General features: G+C 43.3%; 1 protein-coding gene across 1 annotated transcript in view; it reads left to right on the forward strand.

Moving 5' to 3' along the window:
• The window catches only part of TNNT2 (troponin T2, cardiac type), a 565,716-nt gene that overhangs the window by 75,335 nt on the left and 468,127 nt on the right, over window positions 1–22,254 (forward strand). Inside the window, exons 2-3 of the mRNA XM_040424168.1 lie at window positions 6,255–6,294; window positions 11,479–11,498. Coding sequence (XP_040280102.1) covers window positions 6,263–6,294; window positions 11,479–11,498 — 52 coding nt within the window. The 5' untranslated portion in view covers window positions 6,255–6,262. The remainder of the gene's footprint in view (window positions 1–6,254; window positions 6,295–11,478; window positions 11,499–22,254) is intronic.

The raw sequence follows: 22,254 nt of genomic DNA on the forward strand, positions 1-22,254 counted from the left end.
CCCCCCATAACAGTTCCATCCACAGATCCCCCCACCCCATAGCAGTACAATTTGAAATTTATTTTTTTTTCCTGAAATTTCACTTAAAATGAAGGGTGCGTGTTATACGCCAGTGCGTGTTATACGCCGATAAATACGGTAGTCTAAAACCTAAATAAATGTAAAAAAAGTAGACTTATTAGGTATCGCCACGTTCGTAAGAATCTCCTCGATAAAAATACCCCATGATCCAACCCCCCAGATTAACACGGTTAAAAAAAAAAACGGTGCCAAAAACGCAATTTTTGGCACTTTTCCATTTCAATCCGTTTTTTCCGGTAACAAAACAAGGGTTAACAACCAAAAAGTTAATATTTATTACCCTGATACTGCAGTTTACAGAAATGCCACATTTGTGGTCGTAAACTGCTGTATCACCTAACCCCCCAGATTAACACGGTCAAGGAAAAAAAAAAAAAGGTGCAAAAAAAGATTTTTTTTGGTCACCTTACATAACAAAAAGTTTAATAGCAAGCAATAAAAAAGTCATATAGCCCCCAAAATAGTGTCAATAAAACGTCCGCTCGTCCCGCAAAAAATGAGCCCCCACATAAGATAATCGGATAAAAAATAAATAAAAAAATGACACCTAGACTTTAGAGATACAAAAATTTTATTTTTGTATCAAAAAGGATAATATAGTCAAAAACCTAAATAATTGTAAAAAAAAAGTAGACTTATTAGGTATAGCCGCATCCGTAAGAATCTCCTCTATAAAAATATCCCATGACCTAACCCCCCAGATTAACACGGTTAAAAAAAAAAACGGTGCCAAAAACGCAATTTTTGGCACTTTTCCATTTCAATCCGTTTTTTCCGGTAACAAAACAAGGGTTAACAACCAAAAAGTTTATATTTATTACCCTGATACTGCAGTTTACAGAAATGCCACATTTGTGGTCGTAAACTGCTGTATCAGTAAAAGGGAGGCCGCAAAAGGAAAGGACCGACATGGTTTCTGGAAGGCCGATTTTGATGGCCTTTTTTATTGACACCATGTCCCTTTTGAAGCCCCCCTGATGCCCCCCTAGAGTAAAAACTCCCCAAAAGTGACCCCATCTAAGAAACTACACCCCTCAAGGTATTCAAAACTGATTATACAAACTTTATTAACCCTTTAGGTGTTCCTCAACAGTTAATGGCAAATGGAGATGAAATTTCAGAATTTCAATTTTTGGTAACCTTGCCTCACAAAAATGTAATATAGAGCAACCAAAAATCATATGTACCCTAAAAATAGTCCCCCAAAAAATGCCACCTTATCCCGTAGTTTCCAAAATGGGGTCACTTTTAGGGAGTTTCTACTCCAGGGGTGCATCAGGGGGGTTGAAACAGGACACGGTGTAAATAAACCGGTCCATAAAAATCAGCCCTCCAAAAACCAAACGGCGCACCTTTCACTCTACGCCCCGCTGTGTGGCCGTACAGTAGTTTACGGCCACATATTTGGTGTTTCTGTAAACGGCAGAGTCAGGGCAATAAAGATACAGTCTTGTTTGGCTGTTAACCCTTGCTTTGTTAGTGGAAAAAATGGGTTAAAATGGAAAATTTGGCAAAAAAATGAAATTTTCAAATTTCATCCCCATTTGCTAATAACTCTTGTGCAACACCTAAAGGGTTAACGACGTATGTAAAATCAGTTTTGAATACCTTGAGGGGTGTAGTTTCCTAGATGGGGTCACTTTTAGGGAGTTTCGACTCAAGGGGTGCATCAGGGGGGTTGAAACAGGACACAGTGTAAATAAACCGGTCCATAAAAATCAGCCCTCCAAAAACCAAACGGCGCACCTTTCACTCTACGCCCCGCTGTGTGGCCGTACAGTAGTTTACGGCCACATATTTGGTGTTTCTGTAAACGGCAGAGTCAGGGCAATAAAGATACAGTCTGGTTTGGCTGTTAACCCTTGCTTTGTTAGTGGAAAAAATGGGTTAAAATGGAAAATTTGGCAAAAAAATGAAATTTTCAAATTTCATCCCCATTTGCCAATAACTCTTGTGCAACACCTAAAGGGTTAACGACGTATGTAAAATAAGTTTTGAATACCTTGAGGGGTGTAGTTTCCTAGATGGGGTCACTTTTAGGGAGTTTCGACTCCAGGGGTGCATCAGGGGGGTTGAAACAGGACACGGTGTAAATAAACCGGTCCATAAAAATCAGCCCTCCAAAAACCAAACGGTGCACCTTTCACTCTACGCCCCGCTGTGTGGCCGTACAGTAGTTTACGGCCACATATTGGGTGTTTCTGTAAACGGCAGAGTCAGGGCAATAAAGATACAGTCTTGTTTGGCTGTTAACCCTTGCTTTGTTAGTGGAAAAAATGGGTTAAAATGGAAAATTTGGCAAAAAAATGAAATTTTCAAATTTCATCCCCATTTGCCAATAACTCTTGTGCAACACCTAAAGGGTTAACAACGTATGTAAAATCAGTTTTGAATACCTTGAGGGGTGTAGTTTCTGGGTGGTTTCTATTATGTAAGCCTCGCAAAGTGACTTCAGACCTGAACTGGTCCCTAAAAATTGAGTTTTTGTAAATTTCTGAAAAATTTCAAGATTTGCTTCTAAACTTCTAAGCCTTATAACATCCCCAAAAAATAAAATATCATTCCCAAAACAATTCAAACATGAAGTAGACATATGGGGAATGTAAAGTCACCACAATTTTTGGGGGTATTACTATGTATTACAGAAGTAGAGAAACTAAAACTTTGAAATTTGCTAATTTTTCAAATTTTTGGGTAAATTAGGTATTATTTTGTGCAAAAAAAATAATTTTTTTGACTTCATTTTACCAGTGTCATGAAGTACAATATGTGACGAAAAAACTATCTCAGAACGGCCTGGATAAGTCAAAGCGTTTTAAAGTTATCAGCACTTAAAGTGACACTGGTCAGATTTGCAAAAAATGGCCTGGTCCTAAGGTGTAAAAAGGCTGTGTCCTTAAGGGGTTAATGAGTTTTTTGGGTTCATTGAGAACATGGTTGTTGTTCAATAATAAAATTAATCCTCAAAAATACAACTTGCCTAATAATTCTGCACTCCCTGTATATATAAATTATGTGAAATATATACTAGCCCACCCACGCTCCCAAACACACTCAGCACTCGGTATCCGTCAGAGGATCGCAGCCAGGATCCCTGCCACAGTCTGCTGCTGTGACCGTAGGATTTAAAATATCATCAAGGTCTGATTTAAGGGAAAAAAATCAGAGTAGGGACCTGCGCAGATCTAGATACCTGTGGGGGTTAGAGGTGGTTGATGCATATATCAGGGAAGCGTTATTATAAGTAATGTTCCAAGTTATTACCTGCTTTAAACAGCGATCTGTCCAGGGATGTTCTTCTTGTTAGATCGGGGTAGTTGGTATCCCGGTAAGTTCAGGCTCAACCTCTAGCGTGGGTGGTGCTCCGGCCGGCAGCTGATCACTCACGCGAGGGAACCCCAGTTGAAGTCCGGGAACTTCGGCGTGTGACGTCACCGCACTGTGTATGGAAGCCTTCAGGGGACAAAAACAATCCGACGCGTTTCTGAGCCAGTCGGGCTCCTTCGTCAGGGATGGTGGAGTTTGTCTATCCTGAAAATAAATAGGCTACTGTTCCCATGACAACTACTGGTTTATTTAGGTCAGGAATATTTAACCCCGTCTATACAGTTATCTATTTTAGTCAAATGCAAACAGTTTGATTTCTTGATTGAGGCCATATGGGGCCAAGCTGTTTAATTAAAAAATCCATTTGCTTTCTTTTCTGGACATGTCCTTTATATAGTTGCCACCTCTCTTGTTAATGGGTACTTTTTCAATTCCTCCAAAAGTGGATCCCATGAATTTACTTGCATGGTACTGTGCGTAATGGCGGGATAGCGGATGTCCCTCTAATTTTTTATGTATGTTTCTCACATGCTCTCCAATTCTTATTCTGAGTTGTCTCTTTGTCCTTCCCACATATATTTTCTGGCAGGGGCATCTTATATAATATATTACTCCTGCCGTGTTGCAGGTCATATAGTGATTAAGTTTGAAGGTGGAATCTTTTGTCTTTACTTCTAGTATTGGTCCTTTTATGGATTTATTAATCAGTTTGCAGTTTGTGTACAGTTTACATGGAAAGAAGCCCTTCTTCAAGCTGCATTTATTTGAGGGTGGTTTTTTTGTTGTAGCGGAGGGTGCCACCATGTTAGAAAGGTGGGGGGCCTTCTTGAATATGAATTTTGGGAGAGCTGTCAACATTTCACCAATTTGTTTATCTTGTTTCAATATTTCCCAATGCCTTTTTATGATCTTTTTGAAGGTAGACGTGCCTTCACTATAATTACTGATAATAGGGATATCAATTATTTGTGGGTTGTTGTCACTTGTCATTTTCTCAACCTGTTTATTCTGCAGTAACGCACATTAGTCCAAGTTATTGATTTGGTCTGTAATTGGTGTCAGTCTTCTTATATCATAGCCCTTATCTAGGAATTTCTCATTAAGTTTATGTACTTCATCTTTGTAGTCCCTGACATCAGTACAATTTCTCCTAGCACGTATATATTGACTGCGTGGAATGTTGTTGAGCCAAATTGGTAGATGGCAACTATTCAAGGGTATGAAACAGTTCGTATTGGTAGGTTTGTGATAGGTTTTTGTTAAAATTGAGCCCTCTGAGATGGAGATGGTTAGGTCCAGAAAGTTAATCTGGGTCCTGCTCCAGGTAGGACTAATATTCAGATAAAAGTCATTTTTATTTAGGTTCATTAAAAATTGTTCCAGTAAAAATGAATCTCCCTTCCATATAAAAATCACTTCATCTATAAAACGTTTCCATAGGACCAGATTCGCACCGATCCCGCCCGAGGTCTGGTAGGTTAGCTCCTCCCATTGACCCATGTATAGGTTTCGCAACGTCAGTGTTTTGTTCAGTGATTTCCATCAGTGATTGTGAGCCAAAACCAGAATTAGAGCCTCCACAGACATAAGGTATAAGGGAAAGATCTGCTTCTGTTCTGTGTTTAGAGCCGCACCTGGTTTTGGCTCAAAATCACTGATGGAAATCCCTGACCAAACACTGATGTGTAAATGAGGCATCAGGGTAATAAATATTGAGTTTTGTTTGGCTGTAAACCCATGCTTTGTTAGCGGAAAACAATGGATTAAAGTGGAAAATCTGCTAAAAAAGTGAAATTCTGAAATTTCATCTACATTTTCCTTTAATTATTGTGAAACACCTAAAGGGTTAACAATGTTTGTAAACTCAGTTTTGAATTCCTTGAGGGGTGTAGTTTCCAAAATGGGGCCATTAATGGGTGGTTTCTATTATGTAAGCCCCACAAATTGACTTCAGACCTGAACTGGTCCTTAAAACATTTTTAAGATTTGCTTCTAAACTTCAAAGCCTTCTAACGTCCCAAAAAAGAAAATGTCATTTACAAAATGATCCAAACATGAAGTAGACATATGGGAAATGTTAAGTAATAATTATTTAGGAGGTATCACTATCTGTTTTAAAAGCAGAGAAAATTAAATTTTGAAAATTGCGAACTGTCATGAAGTACAATATGTGACAAGAAAACAATCTCAGAATGGCCTGGATAAGTAAAAGTGTTTTAAAGTGTTTATCACCACATAAAGTGACACATGTCAGATTTGCAAAAAATGTCCTGGTCCTTAAGGTAAAAAATGGCAGGGTCCTGAAGGGGTTAAACATGCTGTTTATTTATGTTGTCAAACATGTGTTTACCCATAGCTATGTATGTCAGTGTCACTCAGACATGGTTTTCTCTTGCTGTTATTGAGTTCAAGAGCTTAGGGATAGGGAACGTACAAAAAACTGAAATTAATAAAAAAAATTAACAAAAAGACATAACATGTTTTCCTAAAAAGTACTAGGAGACTAGCGAGTATTATATTCCAATTTCCAGGCCAATTGGAGCCAATCTGGTTGGAAATGAACTTTTAAAAAACATTTGACGTACCTGAACCTTGACAGGTTCGCAGCTCTCTAATTATGATCAATAAAATCTTTTCGTTTTTATTTTTAAACTTTTGTTTAGGCAGTGACTGGTGATAATAAGTGAAATGTATACATTCTAGACATTGGTCCATGAGGTTTTTTGCTATTCCTTTTCCTGGCAAAATATTTTGTGAAATCACATTCAGGAAAAAATATACACAAAATAGTACTAATAGTAAAGTCTTATTAATTATTTATGTGCTTTTTCTTTACTCTTTTCCAGAACCAAACATGTCTGATACAGAGGACATAACAGAAAATGAGTATGTATTTGCTGGTTTTGTTTTAATTCCTCTTGCACAAAATGCATCGCATTTTTATAAGCAATGGTATAGCATACTTGTCTAATTTCCAAGATCTAATAATCCAAAATAAGTGATTATAATATGTGTGATTATAATATATAAGGGTACTTTCACACTAGCGTTCGTCTTTTCCGGTATTGAGTTCCGTCCTAGGGGCTCAATATCGGAAAAAAACTGATCAGTTTTATCCTAATGCATTCTGAATGGAGAGCAATCCGTTCAGTATGCATCAGGATGTCTTCAGTCAGTCACTGTACGATTTTTGGACAGAGAAAATAATGCAGCATGTTGCGATATTTTCTCCGTCCAAAATTCCGGAACACTTGCCGGAATACCAGATTTGGCATTATTTTACATTGAAATACATTAATGCCTAAGTGTTCCGGAAAAATGCGCAGACCTTTAAAAATTTTAAAAAGATAAATGCCGGATCCGTTTTTCCAGATGACAACCAAAGAGACGGATCCGGTATTGCATCACATTTGTGAGATGGATCCGCATACAGATTGCCAGATTTGCCTGACGGAATCCAGCGACGCTAGTGTGAAAGTACCCTTAGTAAGTTAAATTGTTAGCCCCAATTAGGACAGGCATCAATGTGAGTGATGATTATCTTTTTGCAGTGCTATGAAATATTTATGCACTATACAGATAATAATAACTAGATGTGCATTTCATGAATAAAATACATAGTGCTTGAAAAGTGCTTAAAGAGGACCTTTCACCGATTCTTACCCTATGAACTAACTATACAGACATGTGGAGCGGCACCCGGGGATCTCACTGCACTTACTATTATCCCCGGGCGCCGCTCCGTTCTCCTGCTATGCCCTCCGGTATCTCCGTTCCCTAAGTTATAGTAGGCGGAGATACCAGTCCCTAAGTTATGGTAGGCGGAGTCTGCCCTAGCGCTGGCCAATCGCATTGCAGAGCTCACAGCCTGGGAGAAAATAACCTCCCAGGCTGTGAGCTCAGCGCTGCGATTGGCCAGCGCTAGGGCAGACTCCGCCTACCATAACTTAGGGACTGGTATCTCCGCCTACTATAACTTAGTGAGCGGAGATACCGGAGGGCATAGCGGGAGAACGGAGCGGCGCCCGGGGATAATAGTAAGTGCAGTGAGATCCCCGGGCGCCGCTCTACATGTCTGTATAGTTAGTTCATAGGGTAAGAATCGGTGAAAGGTCCTCTTTAAAGCTTGTGTTCGAGTGTGTACCAGTTTAACATTTAATGGCACAGTTTAAAGTGTATAGTAATCTCTGCATAATAATGTGATTGGTGTGTGTTATTTTGAATATATTAAATAAAATTCTAGAGGTGCAGTGTATACTGACACCAAGAGATTAGAGCAGTGCTCACCTGCTGTTTGTTTAGGAAGCACAGAAACACCAAGGACTTGGCATGCGTACAACTTAAAGAAAATATGATAGATTCAGCTCCCAGAATTTTTTTTCTCAGAGGTAAAATCCAATAAACACAGTACATGCACAGTATCTACACGTTTCAGATAATGGATTTAAGATCCTTACTCATGACACCGTTTCTGAGTGATGCCCCCAGTATAAATACATTCTTCCCACCAATTACATTCAAGCTTTAGATGTCACATGTTACCAGGTGGTAATGTTTGGGCAACACAGAAAATGTGGAAATAAAAATTCATACTATAAAATGTGAAAAAACAAAACATATAAATACTCAAATTAGCTTTTTGTTTAATCCATGGGAAAGCAACTGCCCAGTTGAAACATCCAAAAAGCTTCTCTACTGAGTAGTTTTCTTTTGTGGTCACCTACCCTAATTGGGGCAGTGACCCTTTCCACACCTTGCACTGAAAAAGCAGAGATGTCCCCCTTGTGAACAATCTCAAAATGTAAACTTGCTGCTGACACATTGCGGGTTTTATAATGCAGGATGTCAGACAAATGCTTGCGTATTCTTGTTTTAATTTCTTTTGTTGCACATCCCACATATTGTAATGAACACTCTCTACAGGTAATCAAATAAATCGCAAATCTGTATTGCAGTTTATATATTGTTTTAAATTGTAACACTTGCCATTAGCTGTAGAGGTAACAACCTGAAAAAGACTCGTGTTCATAGCAAATTCATTTTCTGAGGCCGCACCTACAACTGCCTTTGAAGGATAACCACACTGGCTTAGGAGTGGTGCGGTCACAGAAAAGGTTAGGACTCATTGTTTTGCTGTAAAGTCGGAGCCCTCCATGCAGCACATCTGATACCTGTTGCCACTATATCGCTCCATTCCTCTCCATGATTTAAAACTAATAAATGTTATTTTTTTACTATATTGCATAGTTCATAAAAAAAATTGTAGTTGGTAGTAAAAGTTTATGTTTTAGACACTGTATTGGCATTTTTTATTTTCTTATATTTACACCGATTAGGAAACACCAACTGTGTTCTAATTATTGACCAAGCTCAATTCCTAGCTTTCATGACAGAATGTGGGGGGATAATCACGTGACTGTAACCTAGGTACAGAGCGAAAGGAAAAAGAGTGTTAATCAAAGTACAGTTTGGATGTAAGTCCAAAAGATCTTAGAGTAACCACAGGGTGCCAATAGGAAGGAGAGATGGTCACTAAAAGGAGGGAGAGGTAATAGGCTGCCAGTGGTGATTGTATATGTAGAAAACAATGCTACATAGGTATAAATTGTGAAACACAACCTCCCTCGCCTGCATCGCTTGTAGAGTCTTAGGAAGAACGTCAGTCCCACAGATGGTACTTCTGGTAAATTCCAGCTGGGTGTGCTGGGGCAGCTATCATATATAGAGATATATCAGAGCTGAGTGTGCTAGGGCAGCTGTCATATGGAGATTTAGCAGAGCTGAGTGTGCTGGGGCAGCTGTCATGTGTATAGATGTAGCAGAGCTGAGTGTGCTGGGGTAGCTGTCATGTGTATAGATGTAGCAGAGCTGGGTGTGCTGGGGCAGCTGTCATGTGTATTAGATGTAGCAGAGCTGGGTGTGCTGGGGCAGCTATCATATATAGAGATATAGCAGAGCTGAATGTGCTGGGGCAGCTGTCATATAGATATATAGCAGTACTGGGTATGTTGGGGCAGCTGTCATGTGTATAGATGTACACTGGCTATAACAGCTAACAGAGTCTACAGTAGAAGTCTCATATTTTTTCAGTCAGTAGCTATGCAGCTCTTACAGCTGTGTGGTTAAGTGCTTTGCCTCTGATACAGAAGGTCATGGGTTTGAATCCCAGCAGACACATCTCTCCCTCTCCTGCTAACTATGCCTGGGATTCAAATCTTGTAAATGAGAAGCGTGCAAGTTGTGACACAGTAGTAAGGGTGCTTCCGGGAGGTAAGAGAAGGCTGCCGTCGTTACAGTGTGTGGTGTTTGTGGCAGTCGCTACACCGGACAAGGAGCCTCCTCAGCTGGCCGTGCGGCAGTCAAGGCTACCGGCCTAACGGGAAATTTCCAAGTAGGCCAGTCCGGCCCTGATATTATCCTTTTATAAACCAAAAAAATAACATTTTAGTATCTCAATAGTCTAAGAGTCCGTTTTTAGCCAATTATCTTAGATCGGGGCTAATTTTTTGCGGGATCAGAAGTTTTATTGGCACTATTTTAGGTGGCATATGACTTTTTGATCGCTTGCTATTACACTATTTGTGATGTAAGGTGACAAAAAATACCTTTTTTTGCACCGTTTTTATTTTTTTGACCATGTTCATCTGAGGGGTTAGGTCATTGGGAATTTTTATAGAGCAGATTCTTACGGACGTGGCGATACCTAATATGTCCATTTTTTTTAGTTTAGTGTCTCAAGTCTGACAACCACAGTTTTTTTCCCGATTATCAGTGGCTAAATGGAATTAAAATTGGGGAAGGGGATTATAAATTTAGTATTCCATGGAAGTGTGGTACTCCCTGAAGCAACCAATAATGCAGAGGCCCGGATGATCGTGGCACGTGTCACACTGAGTGGTGGTGTCCTTTCGTATTCCCCTCCTGTGACACACTCTGCACATTTTTTGGGTCCGTCCCTTCTTTCCAGTATGGGGGACCACACCTGGAAAGTGTTGGCCAGGGACGATCCGGGCGTCTCCAGTTCCCGAGGTACTCCGGCCTGCTCTTTCCCAGTAAGAAAAAATCAGGGCCTTGAGGACTGCCTCATCGAACTGGAGGAATTTCCTCAACTTTTTTGTACCATGTCCGGGTTTTGCGCATAAAGGGTAAAAAGATTGTTGATTGGCTGCTCTGCAGCCTTTCAAAAACCATGAAGAAATCGCCGAACACCGAACCCGAACTTTTACTGAAATGTTTGGGTTCGGGGTCCAAAGATCCTAAATTTCAGTACGAACCCGAACTTTACAGTTCGGGTTCGCTCAACCCTACTTCTGACCGCTGAGAAGTAAACCATTCCACAACCTCTGCACTATGTCTGCACTGGAGACCTTTAGCTGAGAGGCAATGGTGTAGACATCTCCTACATTGTCTCCAGGAACAGGCTGTCCACAGTTGGTGCACATACTACCATTAGTTTTATGGGATTCTTTGCAGAGTTCTGTAATTGGAACATATTAATTTGCTCACACATACATACAAGCTACATATAAGCCATTTCATCAAACAGGATCCTTAAAGCTGCTGCGATTCGACTGCTGCAGTAAGATCTCACCCCTGTGCAGAGCCTCTATAGCATCACGGGTGACACTAGGGAGGCTCGTCCCCGTCACCGCTTGCCGTTGGCTGTTTTCCCCCGATACCGGATGTTGGGACCAGGAGTGGTACAGGGAGCCAGGTAAGTATATTCAGTGTGAGGGGCATATGGGGGACATTTTTTAGTCTCGTCTAACCCCTTTAAAGTCAGTGATTGGCTGCAGTCTTCACATGAGGTTTACTGGCTATGTCTATGCCCCAGCCATGTACACAAACACCATAAGGAGGACCAGAGCTGTGGATGAGAATAGACTCATTATTTATTTCATGACACATTATTTTTGGCAAGTTTTTAATTAACATTAAAGTATTATTAATTATCTTGATAATTTGATTAAATATTTGGCATTTTTTATTTTAGTAGATATTCATTAACTACATATACATTTGTTTTTAATATAAATTTACTCTATTAACTTTTTTTTTCTTTTCTTACAGAGTCGAGGAAGAAACTGAAGGTAAAGTTTATTTTAAATATTTTTTTCTTTTGCGACCAGCTTTTGTTAAAAGTTTGTTAATAATATGTTAAGCTGGTCATACAAGACTGTTGATGAGTCTTGAGCTGACAGAGGTGTCAAACGGCTGACTGTGACTGTGGAGTAAATAACTGTCATCTACTAGTAATCATTCAGTTAAAGTACACATTTGTACAGTATGACTCACAATAAGATTCTAGGTGGTGCACAGCAGGAAAAACAACCACTAGTACACTTCTGTTGAATTGTTGAGCTTAGGCTTTTGTTTTTCACATAAAAGAGTACCTGTCACCACTCCCGACATGACTTTTTTAAATAACTTCATGCATTCCCCATGTAACAACAATTCTTTAGCATCTATTCTTATGCCTGTATGTAATGCCATTCTTTTATTACTCCTGCTAGAAGTTATGAATTAATTGCTAGCGATCTGCAGTAAGGGTACATAGGCGTTAACAACTTGAGGTTGTGTCCCTGCACAGTCTGACTCTATCCAATCAGTGCTGTCATTATCAGACTGTGCAGGTACACACCCCTAACGTGTTAACACCCCTCTGTACCCTTACTGCATACTGCTAACAGATCATTCATAACTTCTAGTAGAAATAATAACGGAATGGTACAACATAGAGCAATAAGAATAGATGCTCCAGAATTGTTATTACACAGGGAATGCCTTAAAGGGTTTCTGTCACCCCACTAAAGTGATTTTTTTTTTTTGGGCTAGTTAAATTAGTTATATAGCGATATATTAAAATATAATAGTGTTCCTTACTTTGATCCAGCAGTTTAGTCAAAAAATGAAGTTTTATCCTATGCAAATTCCGTCTCTACCAGCAAGTAGGGCGTCTACTTGCTGGTAGCTGCTGCAGAAATCCGCCCCCTCGTCGTGTTGATTGACAGGGCCAGCCGGGATCTCCTCCTCCGGCCAGCCCTGTCGGCGTTTCAAAAATCGCGCGCCCGTGTTGAATCTGCGCAGGCGCTCTGAGATGAGGAGGCTCGCCTCCTCAGAACTCCCTCAGTGCGCCTGCGCCGATGACATCATCGAAATAGAAGACGTCATCGGCGCAGGCGCACTGAGGGAGTTCTGAGGAGACGAGCCTCCTCATCTCAGAGCGCCTGCGCAGATTCAACACGGGCGCGCGATTTTTGAAACGCCGACAGGGCTGGCCGGAGGAGGAGATCCCGGCTGGCCCTGTCAATCAACAAGAGGAGGGGGCGGATTTCTGCAGCAGCTACCAGCAAGTAGACGCCCTACTTGCTGGTAGAGACGGAATTTGCATAGGATAAAACTTTGTTTTTTGACTAAACTGCTGGATCAAAGTAAGGAACACTATTATATTTTAATATATCGCTATATAACTAATTTAACTAGCCCAAAAAAAAAAAATCACTTTAGTGGGGTGACAGAAGCCCTTTAAGAGAGGTGACGGGTCCTCTTTAAGACATTGGTGGGTTCAAACATGCATTAGAGATCTCTCTGTGTCTACATTTTAGGTCATATCTACTCTGTATTATGTTGACAATTTTATTAGATGAGGTCTGTGGACCAGTATTAGTCGAGGTTCACGCAAAGACCCAGATTTACAAATTATATAAATGGTGTTAAATTAGGCTGTCTAGATCTGCACCAGATTTATCACAAGGGCTTAGGCTGAATGATGTGTGGTGCAGTGAATATGCCATTAGTTTATCATAAAAGTTACTTTATATGTTTAAATGGGAAGAGGATCTCCATCTGTAAATGCCAATAGCGAAGTGGTGAGCCTGTTACTATTACTAGAAGCAGCAGACAGGTTACCCTGGTATTTCACCGAACATATTATGTCCCTGAGTGCCTACATCATATTTATCCTTCAGTCTCCCTGCTGTGCTTAAGGGTATGCACTACATTGGGATCTATGTGCAGTGAGCCGGACCGCAGGGGCAACACGTAAGGTGACGGTGGGCCGATGGGGGTAGTAGTAGTTTGTACTCACGGTTAGCAGAGCCTCCCTGGGCCGGCAGTGCAGTGGAGGGAAGGACAGCACTAAATCCAGATGGAAGTTGAGTTCCAAGCCAGATGGAAGTTGAGGTGCCCTTGATGGTAATGGATATTTAAGGTGCTTTGGTGGCTGGGCCCCTGTGTTCGTGACGCCAGCACCGTAGGGTGTAAATGTTGAGGGTAGCAGCAAGGATGAGGAGTTGTAATACAGTTGAACATTTACTGAATCAATGGTCTCAGGACAGTTGTTACAGTTCTTATATATATCAAAAGTAATAATCCAAAATTGTCCGAAATTGATGTAGATAAGTTATTAATGGTGGCGTGGAGCTGTGTCAAAGACAACTGGATTGTCAACATCGACACCTGCTCTCTAGAGGAAGAGGAATCGGATACCAGGAGTCGGTATAACTCCGCCTTCCGGGCCAAAGCTGGGTAACGGATCCCTCATTTGTTCAGCTCCGCTGGGTGCGGGGAAGAGGACCGGAGGGCTTGCTGAAGAGAAGGAGGTGGCGGGGACGCGGAGAGAAGGTAGGACGCCGGCGGCTATACTTACCTAGCTGAAGCCGAATGAGGCGAGACTGACATGACCTGGGAAATTGCACTGAGTGACGCCAGCGCTGAGTGTCTGTGGGAGGGGAGCTTATAAAGCCTACGCCCCTCCCACAATAACAGGCTGAAATCAGCCTTGGCAATTGTGTGACCGAGGCCTAATGGATGCTCCCAAGACAGATCAGAAGAAGGGTAAAATAAACAGTTATGTCAACAAGGCCAAACAAGGACACTAGTAGCCCCAGAATAGAGTGATGATAGTGGGAACAGCATGAGAAGTCACCATAGTGGGACAGTCACAGAGTGGGGGTGGGGCAACAGCAGTGGCAGTAACAGTAAAAGAACGTGGCAGTAGTAGAAGATGGCAGCAGGTGTGTGGCATCAGGTGGGTGGCAGCATCAGAATAGTGGCTGAAGCATGTGGCTAGAAGTAACAGGCAATATTTCACAATGTTCTGTTATAAAGGTTAATCTCTCAACATTTTGTGTTGAGAGGCGAGTTCTCTTTGGGGTAACTATGCCTCCCACCACACATATCCAACTTGTGGAAATAGACAATGTTGGAGAACGCTATTGTAATGACCGGCGACACGCACAGGGAGGGAAAAGGGAAAGCCCTGCCCAAGGGAGAGGGAAAGGTGGTGACCCCTGACTCACCTTGCGGCTGGCACCTGACTGCCCTGCCGTCCCTAGACGGGTTCCTCACCCGTGCGGCGATCACGTGCCTAAACCCTGGCTTTCCCTAAAATGAGCCCTAGATAGTGAACAGGCCGGTGGGATCGCTAGTCCGCACCACTGACACTAAGAGGGAAACACCAGGGAGAGGACAGACAATACAGACAAACACATACACCCAGGTGGGCGACCACAGCAGACCACAAAGGTCCAACAGGGATCCGGAGGGTAGCGTTCTGGACCAACAACCAGAGAATGCAGCAACACAGCTCCAGAGGGTCAGAATAGATGTCCAGGCAGGAAGCTCTATATCTGGCAACCAGAGAAGTGTGAGAGGGGAATATAAGGAGGTTGGGAGTGCTGGACAAGGAACAGCTGAGGAGAAGGAGCTACGGATCCCTGAGTGAGCCAAAAGGGTTTGCAAAGCAAACCCAGAAAGCTACCATAAGGAAACAGCCCTATCTTACATAGAGCGCGCAGCCAACCGCTGCGACTTCCTGACCCCGGGTATAACGGAGTCAGGCGTGGTTCTAGACACCCTCGTGACAGTACCCCCCTCTCTACGAGGGGCCTCCGGACACTCAGGACCAGGTCTCTCAGGATGAGAGGCATGAAAAACCCGAACTAGCCTGTCGGCGTTTACCTCAGACGCAGGAACCCACATTCTTTCCTCGGGACCGTAACCTCTCCAATGCACCAGATATTGAATAGAGAGGCGGACCCGACGAGAATTAACAATTTTGGATATCTGAAATTCTAGATTACCATTTACAACAACAGGAGGGGTGGCAGCGGTGACGGTTCTAGAGGTGGAACATATTTCTTGAGTAACGACTTATGAAAGACATTATGGATTTTAAAAGTCTGAGGTAACTCCAGGCGAAAAGCCACGGGGTTGATGATGGCTACAATTTTGTAAGGACCAATAAACCTAGGACCCAGTTTCCAAGAGGGAACCTTCAATTTTATATTCCTAGTAGACAACCACACATAGTCATTCACTCCTAGGTCCGGACCTGGCGACCGTCTCTTATCAGCCATGCATTTGTATTTACCTCCCATATTTTTCAAGTTAGCTTGCACCTTCTGCCATACCGATGAAAGAGATGACGAAAACCGTTCCTCTTCGGGAACCCCAGAAGACCCCCCCTCTTTGAAAGTACAGAATTGGGGATGAAAACCATATGCACCAAGAAATGGTGACTTGCCAGTGGATTCCTGACGACGATTATTTATGGCAAACTCAGCTAACGGTAAATATGATGACCACAACTCTTGGTTTTCAGACACAAAACATCTTAGATATGTCTCCAGGTTTTGGTTGGTACGCTCAGTCTGTCCATTCGACTGAGGATGGAAAGCTGATGAAAAGGACAAGTGTACCCCCAAACGGGAACAAAAAGCTTTCCAAAATTTAGAAATAAACTGGGTACCCCGATCCGAAACAACATCGGAGGGGACCCCGTGAAGCTTCACGATTTCACTGACGAATACCTGAGCAAGAGTCTTAGCATTAGGTAGTGCGGGTAACGCAATGAAGTGTACCATTTTGCTAAACCTGTCCACTACTACCAAAATAACTGTTTTACCCGCAGACAAAGGTAAGTCAGTGATAAAATCCATTGACAGATGTGTCCATGGTCTATTGGGAATGACAAGTGGTAATAGAGACCCTGCAGGACGTGTATGTGAAACTTTTGCGCGCGCACAGGTAGAACAAGAAGACACAAAATCCAATACATCCTGACGAAACCTTGGCCACCAAAAACGACGAGACAATAGCTCCAAGGTTTCTTTACTACCCGGGTGCCCAGCAAGTGCCGAATTATGATGTTCCTTTAATAATTCGAAATGCAGGTTCAACGGTACAAACAATTTCTCTGAGGGGCAAGAGACCGGGGCGTCCCCCTGGGCCTCTAACACCTTCCCCTCCAGAACAGAGTGTACCGCAGAAACAACCACTCCTCTTTGAAGAATGGGCACCGGATCACTCACATTACCCCCTCCAGGGAAACAACGAGATAGTGCATCAGCCTTGGTATTCTTTGCCCCAGGACGATAGGTAATCACAAAGTTAAACCTGGAAAAAGCAACTTTAGCTGCGTCAGACCATTTAGAAAAATCAGTCCCCTTCTTAGTCATGTCAGTAAGGGGTTTTACAATAAGTGAATAATTTTTAATGAATTTCCTATAGAAATTTGTGAAGCCCAAAAAACCGTTGCAGTGCTTTGAGGTTCTCAGGAAGATCCCAATCTAAAATTGCCTGGACCTTCCTAGGATCCATAAGGAAACCTGAAGCAGATAAAAAATAACCTAGGAATTGTATCTCCTGAACGGCGAAGACACATTTTTTTTTCAATTTTAGCATATAATTTATTCGTCCGTAGGACCTGCAGTACTTGTCTGACATGCACCTCATGTGTTCTCAGATCAGACGAATAAATTAAAATATCATCTAGGTCTATTACCACAAACCTGCCGATTAGATGACTAAAAATGTCATTAACGAAATGTTGAAAGACGGCAGGAGCATTGGTCAGACCGAAAGGCATAACAAGATTTTCATAATGCCCCTCAGGGGTGTTAAAAGCTGTTATCCATAGCGGTATGTCTATTTCCCCTGATTTCCTGATGCTTTAATTTTTTTTTAATTTTTTTTATTTAAGTCTTATTTTATGTATGTCTTTTTGTTCTTTATTTTACTTGTTTGGAATGTCCAAATAATTGGACTCCAAGTCCTTTGTTTTAAGTGCATTATTCTGTACACCTTATTGTTGTAAAAACCTAATAAATACCATTGAAACAAAAAGCTGTCTTTCACTCATCCCCCTCCTTAATACGAATCAGATTGTAGGCCCCCCTAAGATCAAGTTTGGAGAACCACCTAGCATCCGCAATCTGGTTAAACAGGTCAGGAATGAGAGGAAGAGGGTATGGGTCTCGGATGGTTATCCGATTTAATTCGCGAAAATCTAGGCAAGGACGCAGGCCCCCATATTTCTTTTTAACGAAGAAAAACCCTGCAGCCACGGGTGAAGAAGAGGGTCTGATGTGTCCCTTAGCCAAGCTCTCGGAGATATAATCTTTCATGGCTTGTCTCTCTGAACCTGGTCTTGGGTAATTTTGTGCCGGGAATAAGGTTAACCGGGCAATCATAAGGACGATAAGGTGGTAACTTCTGACAAGCGACTAAGCAATTGCTATTTAAGCAATTTTCTCTGCACTGCTCACTCCACTCTAATATCTCCCTGGCCTGCCAATCCACCACTGGATTGTGCGCTACCAACCAGGGAAGACCCAGCACTACCGGAGTGGGAAGCCCCTCCAGAACATAACATGAAAGCATCTCGTTATGGTGGTCCCCTACCCGAAGGTGTAAATTATGAACAATGTGGGTGAGGTTTCTCTGAGACAGAGGAGCAGAATCAATAGCGAATATGGGAATAGGTCTCTGTAGCGTACAGAGAGACAAACCCATAGTGCGGGCAAAATGGGTATCTATAAAATTTACCCCTGCTCCACTGTCTAGAAAGAAAAAAATAGTCTCCGTCTTATCACCAAAAACAATAACCGCTGGCAACACAAATTGCGACGTACGTATGGAGGAAACGTATACCCCCCGGCTGACATCCTCCACACAGCCTGGGGTTAGTAGTTTTCCGACGGTCTTTTGTTTCTGAGGAAAGAAGGACAGACATTAATGAAATGACCCCTCTCCCCACAAAAAAAACAAACCCCACGCCTACGGCGAGCCTCAGGAGGACAGACCTGACGAGTAGTTCCTCCTAGCTGCATAGGCTCGTCTAAGTCCGTACAGACTAACTGCTGCTTGGGAGGGGTTACCAATGGCTCCGGTTTTTTCAACCTGTCCATAAGGCGTCTATCTATTCGGATAGAAAGGGACATAACCGCATCAAGGGAAAAGGGGGTCTCATATAATGCAAGCGCATCCTTAACCCTTTCGGATAACCCAGAGCAGAACTGACTCCTGAGAGCCGGGTCGTTCCATTGGGTATCCGTAGCCCACCTACGGAAGTCAAAGCAATACTCCTCTACCGGCCGCTCTCCTTTTAGGAGTCTCCGTAATCTTGATTCAGCCAGTGCGACTCGGTAAGTGTCGTCATATATGAGACCCAAGGCCCCGAAAAACTCATCCACTGACCGAAGAGCCTGGGAATCAGTAGGTAAGGAGAACGCCCAGGACTGCGGGTCCCCCTGCAGCAGGGAAATAACAACCCCCACCCGCTGTTCTTCATTACCAGAGGAGTAAGGGCGCAGTTTAAAATATAATTTACAGGCCTTACGGAATGTCACAAACTTGTCCCTTCCCCCAGAAAATCTGTCAGGGAGAGGGAATTTGGGTTCCGCAACAACCTGGTTACCAGTAGCAACCGCTGGGCTTGCGGTCAGTTGTAATTGCTGCTGTTGCTGGAGGACCGACGCCTTCAATCCTGCCACCTCCAAAGACAGGCCATGAAACTGTTTGGACAGAGCAGCAATTTGATCCATACTGGATTCTAAGTAGGTAAAAAAAATATATATATATTTTTTTTTTACCTAGACAAAATAAGGGCCAGATATAATGTAATGACCGGCGACACGCACAGGGAGGGAAAAGGGAAAGCCCTGCCCAAGGGAGAGGGAAAGGTGGTGACCCCTGACTCACCTTGCGGCTGGCACCTGACTGCCCTGCCGTCCCTAGACGGGTTCCTCACCTGTGCGGCGATCACGTGCCTAAACCCTGGCTTTCCCTAAAATGAGCCCTAGATAGTGAACGGGCCGGTGGGATCGCTAGTCCGCACCACTGACACTAAGAGGGAAACACCAGGGAGAGGACAGACAATACAGACAAACACATACACCCAGGTGGGCGACCACAGCAGACCACAAAGGTCCAACAGGGATCCGGAGGGTAGCGTTCTGGACCAACAACCAGAGAACGCAGTAACACAGCTCCAGAAGGTCAGAATAGATGTCCAGGCAGGAAGCTCTATATCTGGCAACCAGAGAAGTGTGAGAGGGGAATATAAGGAGGTTGGGAGTGCTGGACAAGGAACAGCTGAGGAGAAGGAGCTACAGATACCTGAGTGAGCCAAAAGGGTTTGCAAAGCAAACCCAGAAAGCTACTATAAGGAAACAGCCCTATCTTACATAGAGCGCGCAGCCAACTGCTGCGACTTCCTGACCCCGGGTATAACGGAGTCAGGCGTGGTTCTAGACACCCTCGTGACAGCTATTCTGCCTTTGCAACTCAAGATGGGCACGGTAAGAGAGGCTGAAGTGCATGCACAGTTTCCTCTAATCTGTCACAACAATAACCCTCAAAAAACGGATCCTGTCTGTTCAGCATCTCACGTGGTGCACTGCCATTGTGCTCTGACTAGTGTAGGGACAGGATGCTGCTGCAGTAAGGGACAGTATTAGGCTTCTATTTTTTTTATAAGTTTGTGGGTGACCTGTAGGCATTTATGTGGGTGCAATACAACACCTTTGCACCATTGAACAGAAATACATTTAATCCGGTGTTTAGTCTGTGGGCGACCTGTATGCATGTTTGGTAGGTGCAATACAACACCTTTGCACCAGTGACACAGCAATACAATGCTTAATCGGGCTGTTTATTGGCTGGCTGCCTGGTTCCTAGTCGATGGTTTGAGCGTGCTGGTGGCAGTCTTGGGGAGACTTGCTTGCGCTGATGCTGATTCTTGTCTTTCTTTTTTTTTTTTCTCCCCGTTGTTTTGGTGTTGCACTTAGTTTCCCTTTTCAGTTGGGGAGGGCTTTGAGGCGTGCGAGTGTCACAGTTTTTGTTGTGCGCCGTGACACATTAGCCATACATGATGGTTGCCAGGGACGACACGTTGTTGTAGCAGCATGTATGGGTTTTGCTCCCCTTCTCCTGGTTCCTCCCCTGTCTGGTGCTGGAGAGGGTAACTTCCTTGCTGGATGTGGCCACTTGGGTTTTATCACCTATGGCTTCCAGGCTGGAGTCAGTTGTACTCTAGCCTTTGTTGGTGCTGGTGCTTTGCTCCTTTCCTGGGTGTTTTATCTGCCCAGTCCTTGAGGGCCACCTAGTGTCACGCCTTGCCATGTGAGAGGCCTGAGTAGATCTGACAGACTTTCTACACGTGAGTCTATCTGACAGATTGTTCTGTTTCTCTTTGTTGTGGTTTTGGGCAGGATCCCACCTCTCCACAGGTTCTGCTCATTAGCTATTTAGTGGTGCTATTTATACCCTCCTCTCACTATAGCCCTTGCGGTTTATATTTGCTTCTGGAGTTCTCAGCTGGTGTTTGGTGGATCTCCTGCTCCCTGTCCGTCTTAAGCTAAGTCCTATTCCTTCCCTTTTGTTGTTTGTTCTGGCTAGGCCTCAGGAAGATGCTGGTTCCTGCACCAAGCGCTAGGAACCGGTTGACTTATTCCCAGCTCCCTAGCTGAGGGTTTGTTACAGTTTCAGCTAGGCTTAGGTTCCAGGGCATGAGCACTTCCACCTTTAGGATTTGCTCATGTTGTCAGCATTTAGGGAAAGACTCAGGGATTGTTAGGTGGTGACCTTTCCCTGATCCCTAGCTTTGGGGCCTAGCCTGGTGTGTTGTTGCTTTTGTTGTATTTGGTTTGCTTCCCTTCCCTCACCTACCGTGACACCTAGTGGGACATCGATGTCTCTCCGATGTCATCTATGTCATCCCATTGTCTACCTTCCCTTCACTTTCCTTGCATATGTTTGGTGATGTTTATGTATGGGTGGTTGTTGTGTTGTCTAGTGGTTGTTACATGTCTGGTCTGTTGGTGTCTGTAGTCCAGCATGTTTGCTAGACATGTTTCCTGTGTGTTCCTGTGCCTCCGAAAGGGGGTCTCAGGGTTCCCCGGAGGAGGAATCACAAGTCAATGTGCAGCTCGGCTGGGGGCCGCCATGCATTCAGTCCGCATGGGGCTCCGGTTGTCGTTGTTGCTGCGGCAGGTAAGTGCGTGTTATTTCTGGGCTCTTACCTGTCGATTCAGTAGTTGTTCACTACCTGTCCCTTTCCTTGCAGCTAGGCCGATGAGACTCCTGTTAATCCGTGTCTTGGAAGAACAGGTCGTCTCACCACTGCTCCTATTCCAGGGATTATCAGGGCGACTCCGGGTCCGAGGTTCCTGGGTATGAGCCGTCCTACCATTTGGGTCCGCTTATATGGTTAGGAGTCAGGGTGAGGATTAGGGAAGCTCTAGAAGGTGACCTGCTCTTTATCCCAGCTTCCAGGCCTAGTTGCTATCCCTTCTGCTCCTCATTGTATGGTGGGGAGTTTCCCCCACTCCCAGTAAGACAACTGCATGGGATGAGGCTTTTAAAGGGCTGTGACATCATTGGGCCTGGCTAGGTGCTGATTGGCTGTCTGCACAGCATTATGGGTAATCTCACAATCCCAGGCTTTTTACTTTTACTTTGTAACACGTGTAGCTCCCTTTTAGGAAAAAATGTATTTGTTAACACGAAGTACCAGGAAATTCAGATTTTGTGCAAATAAAGTTTTTTCTAAACTTTGGATCA

Source organism: Bufo bufo, chromosome 3, assembly GCF_905171765.1.
Source record: "Bufo bufo chromosome 3, aBufBuf1.1, whole genome shotgun sequence".
Taxonomy (NCBI): Eukaryota; Metazoa; Chordata; class Amphibia; order Anura; family Bufonidae; genus Bufo; species Bufo bufo.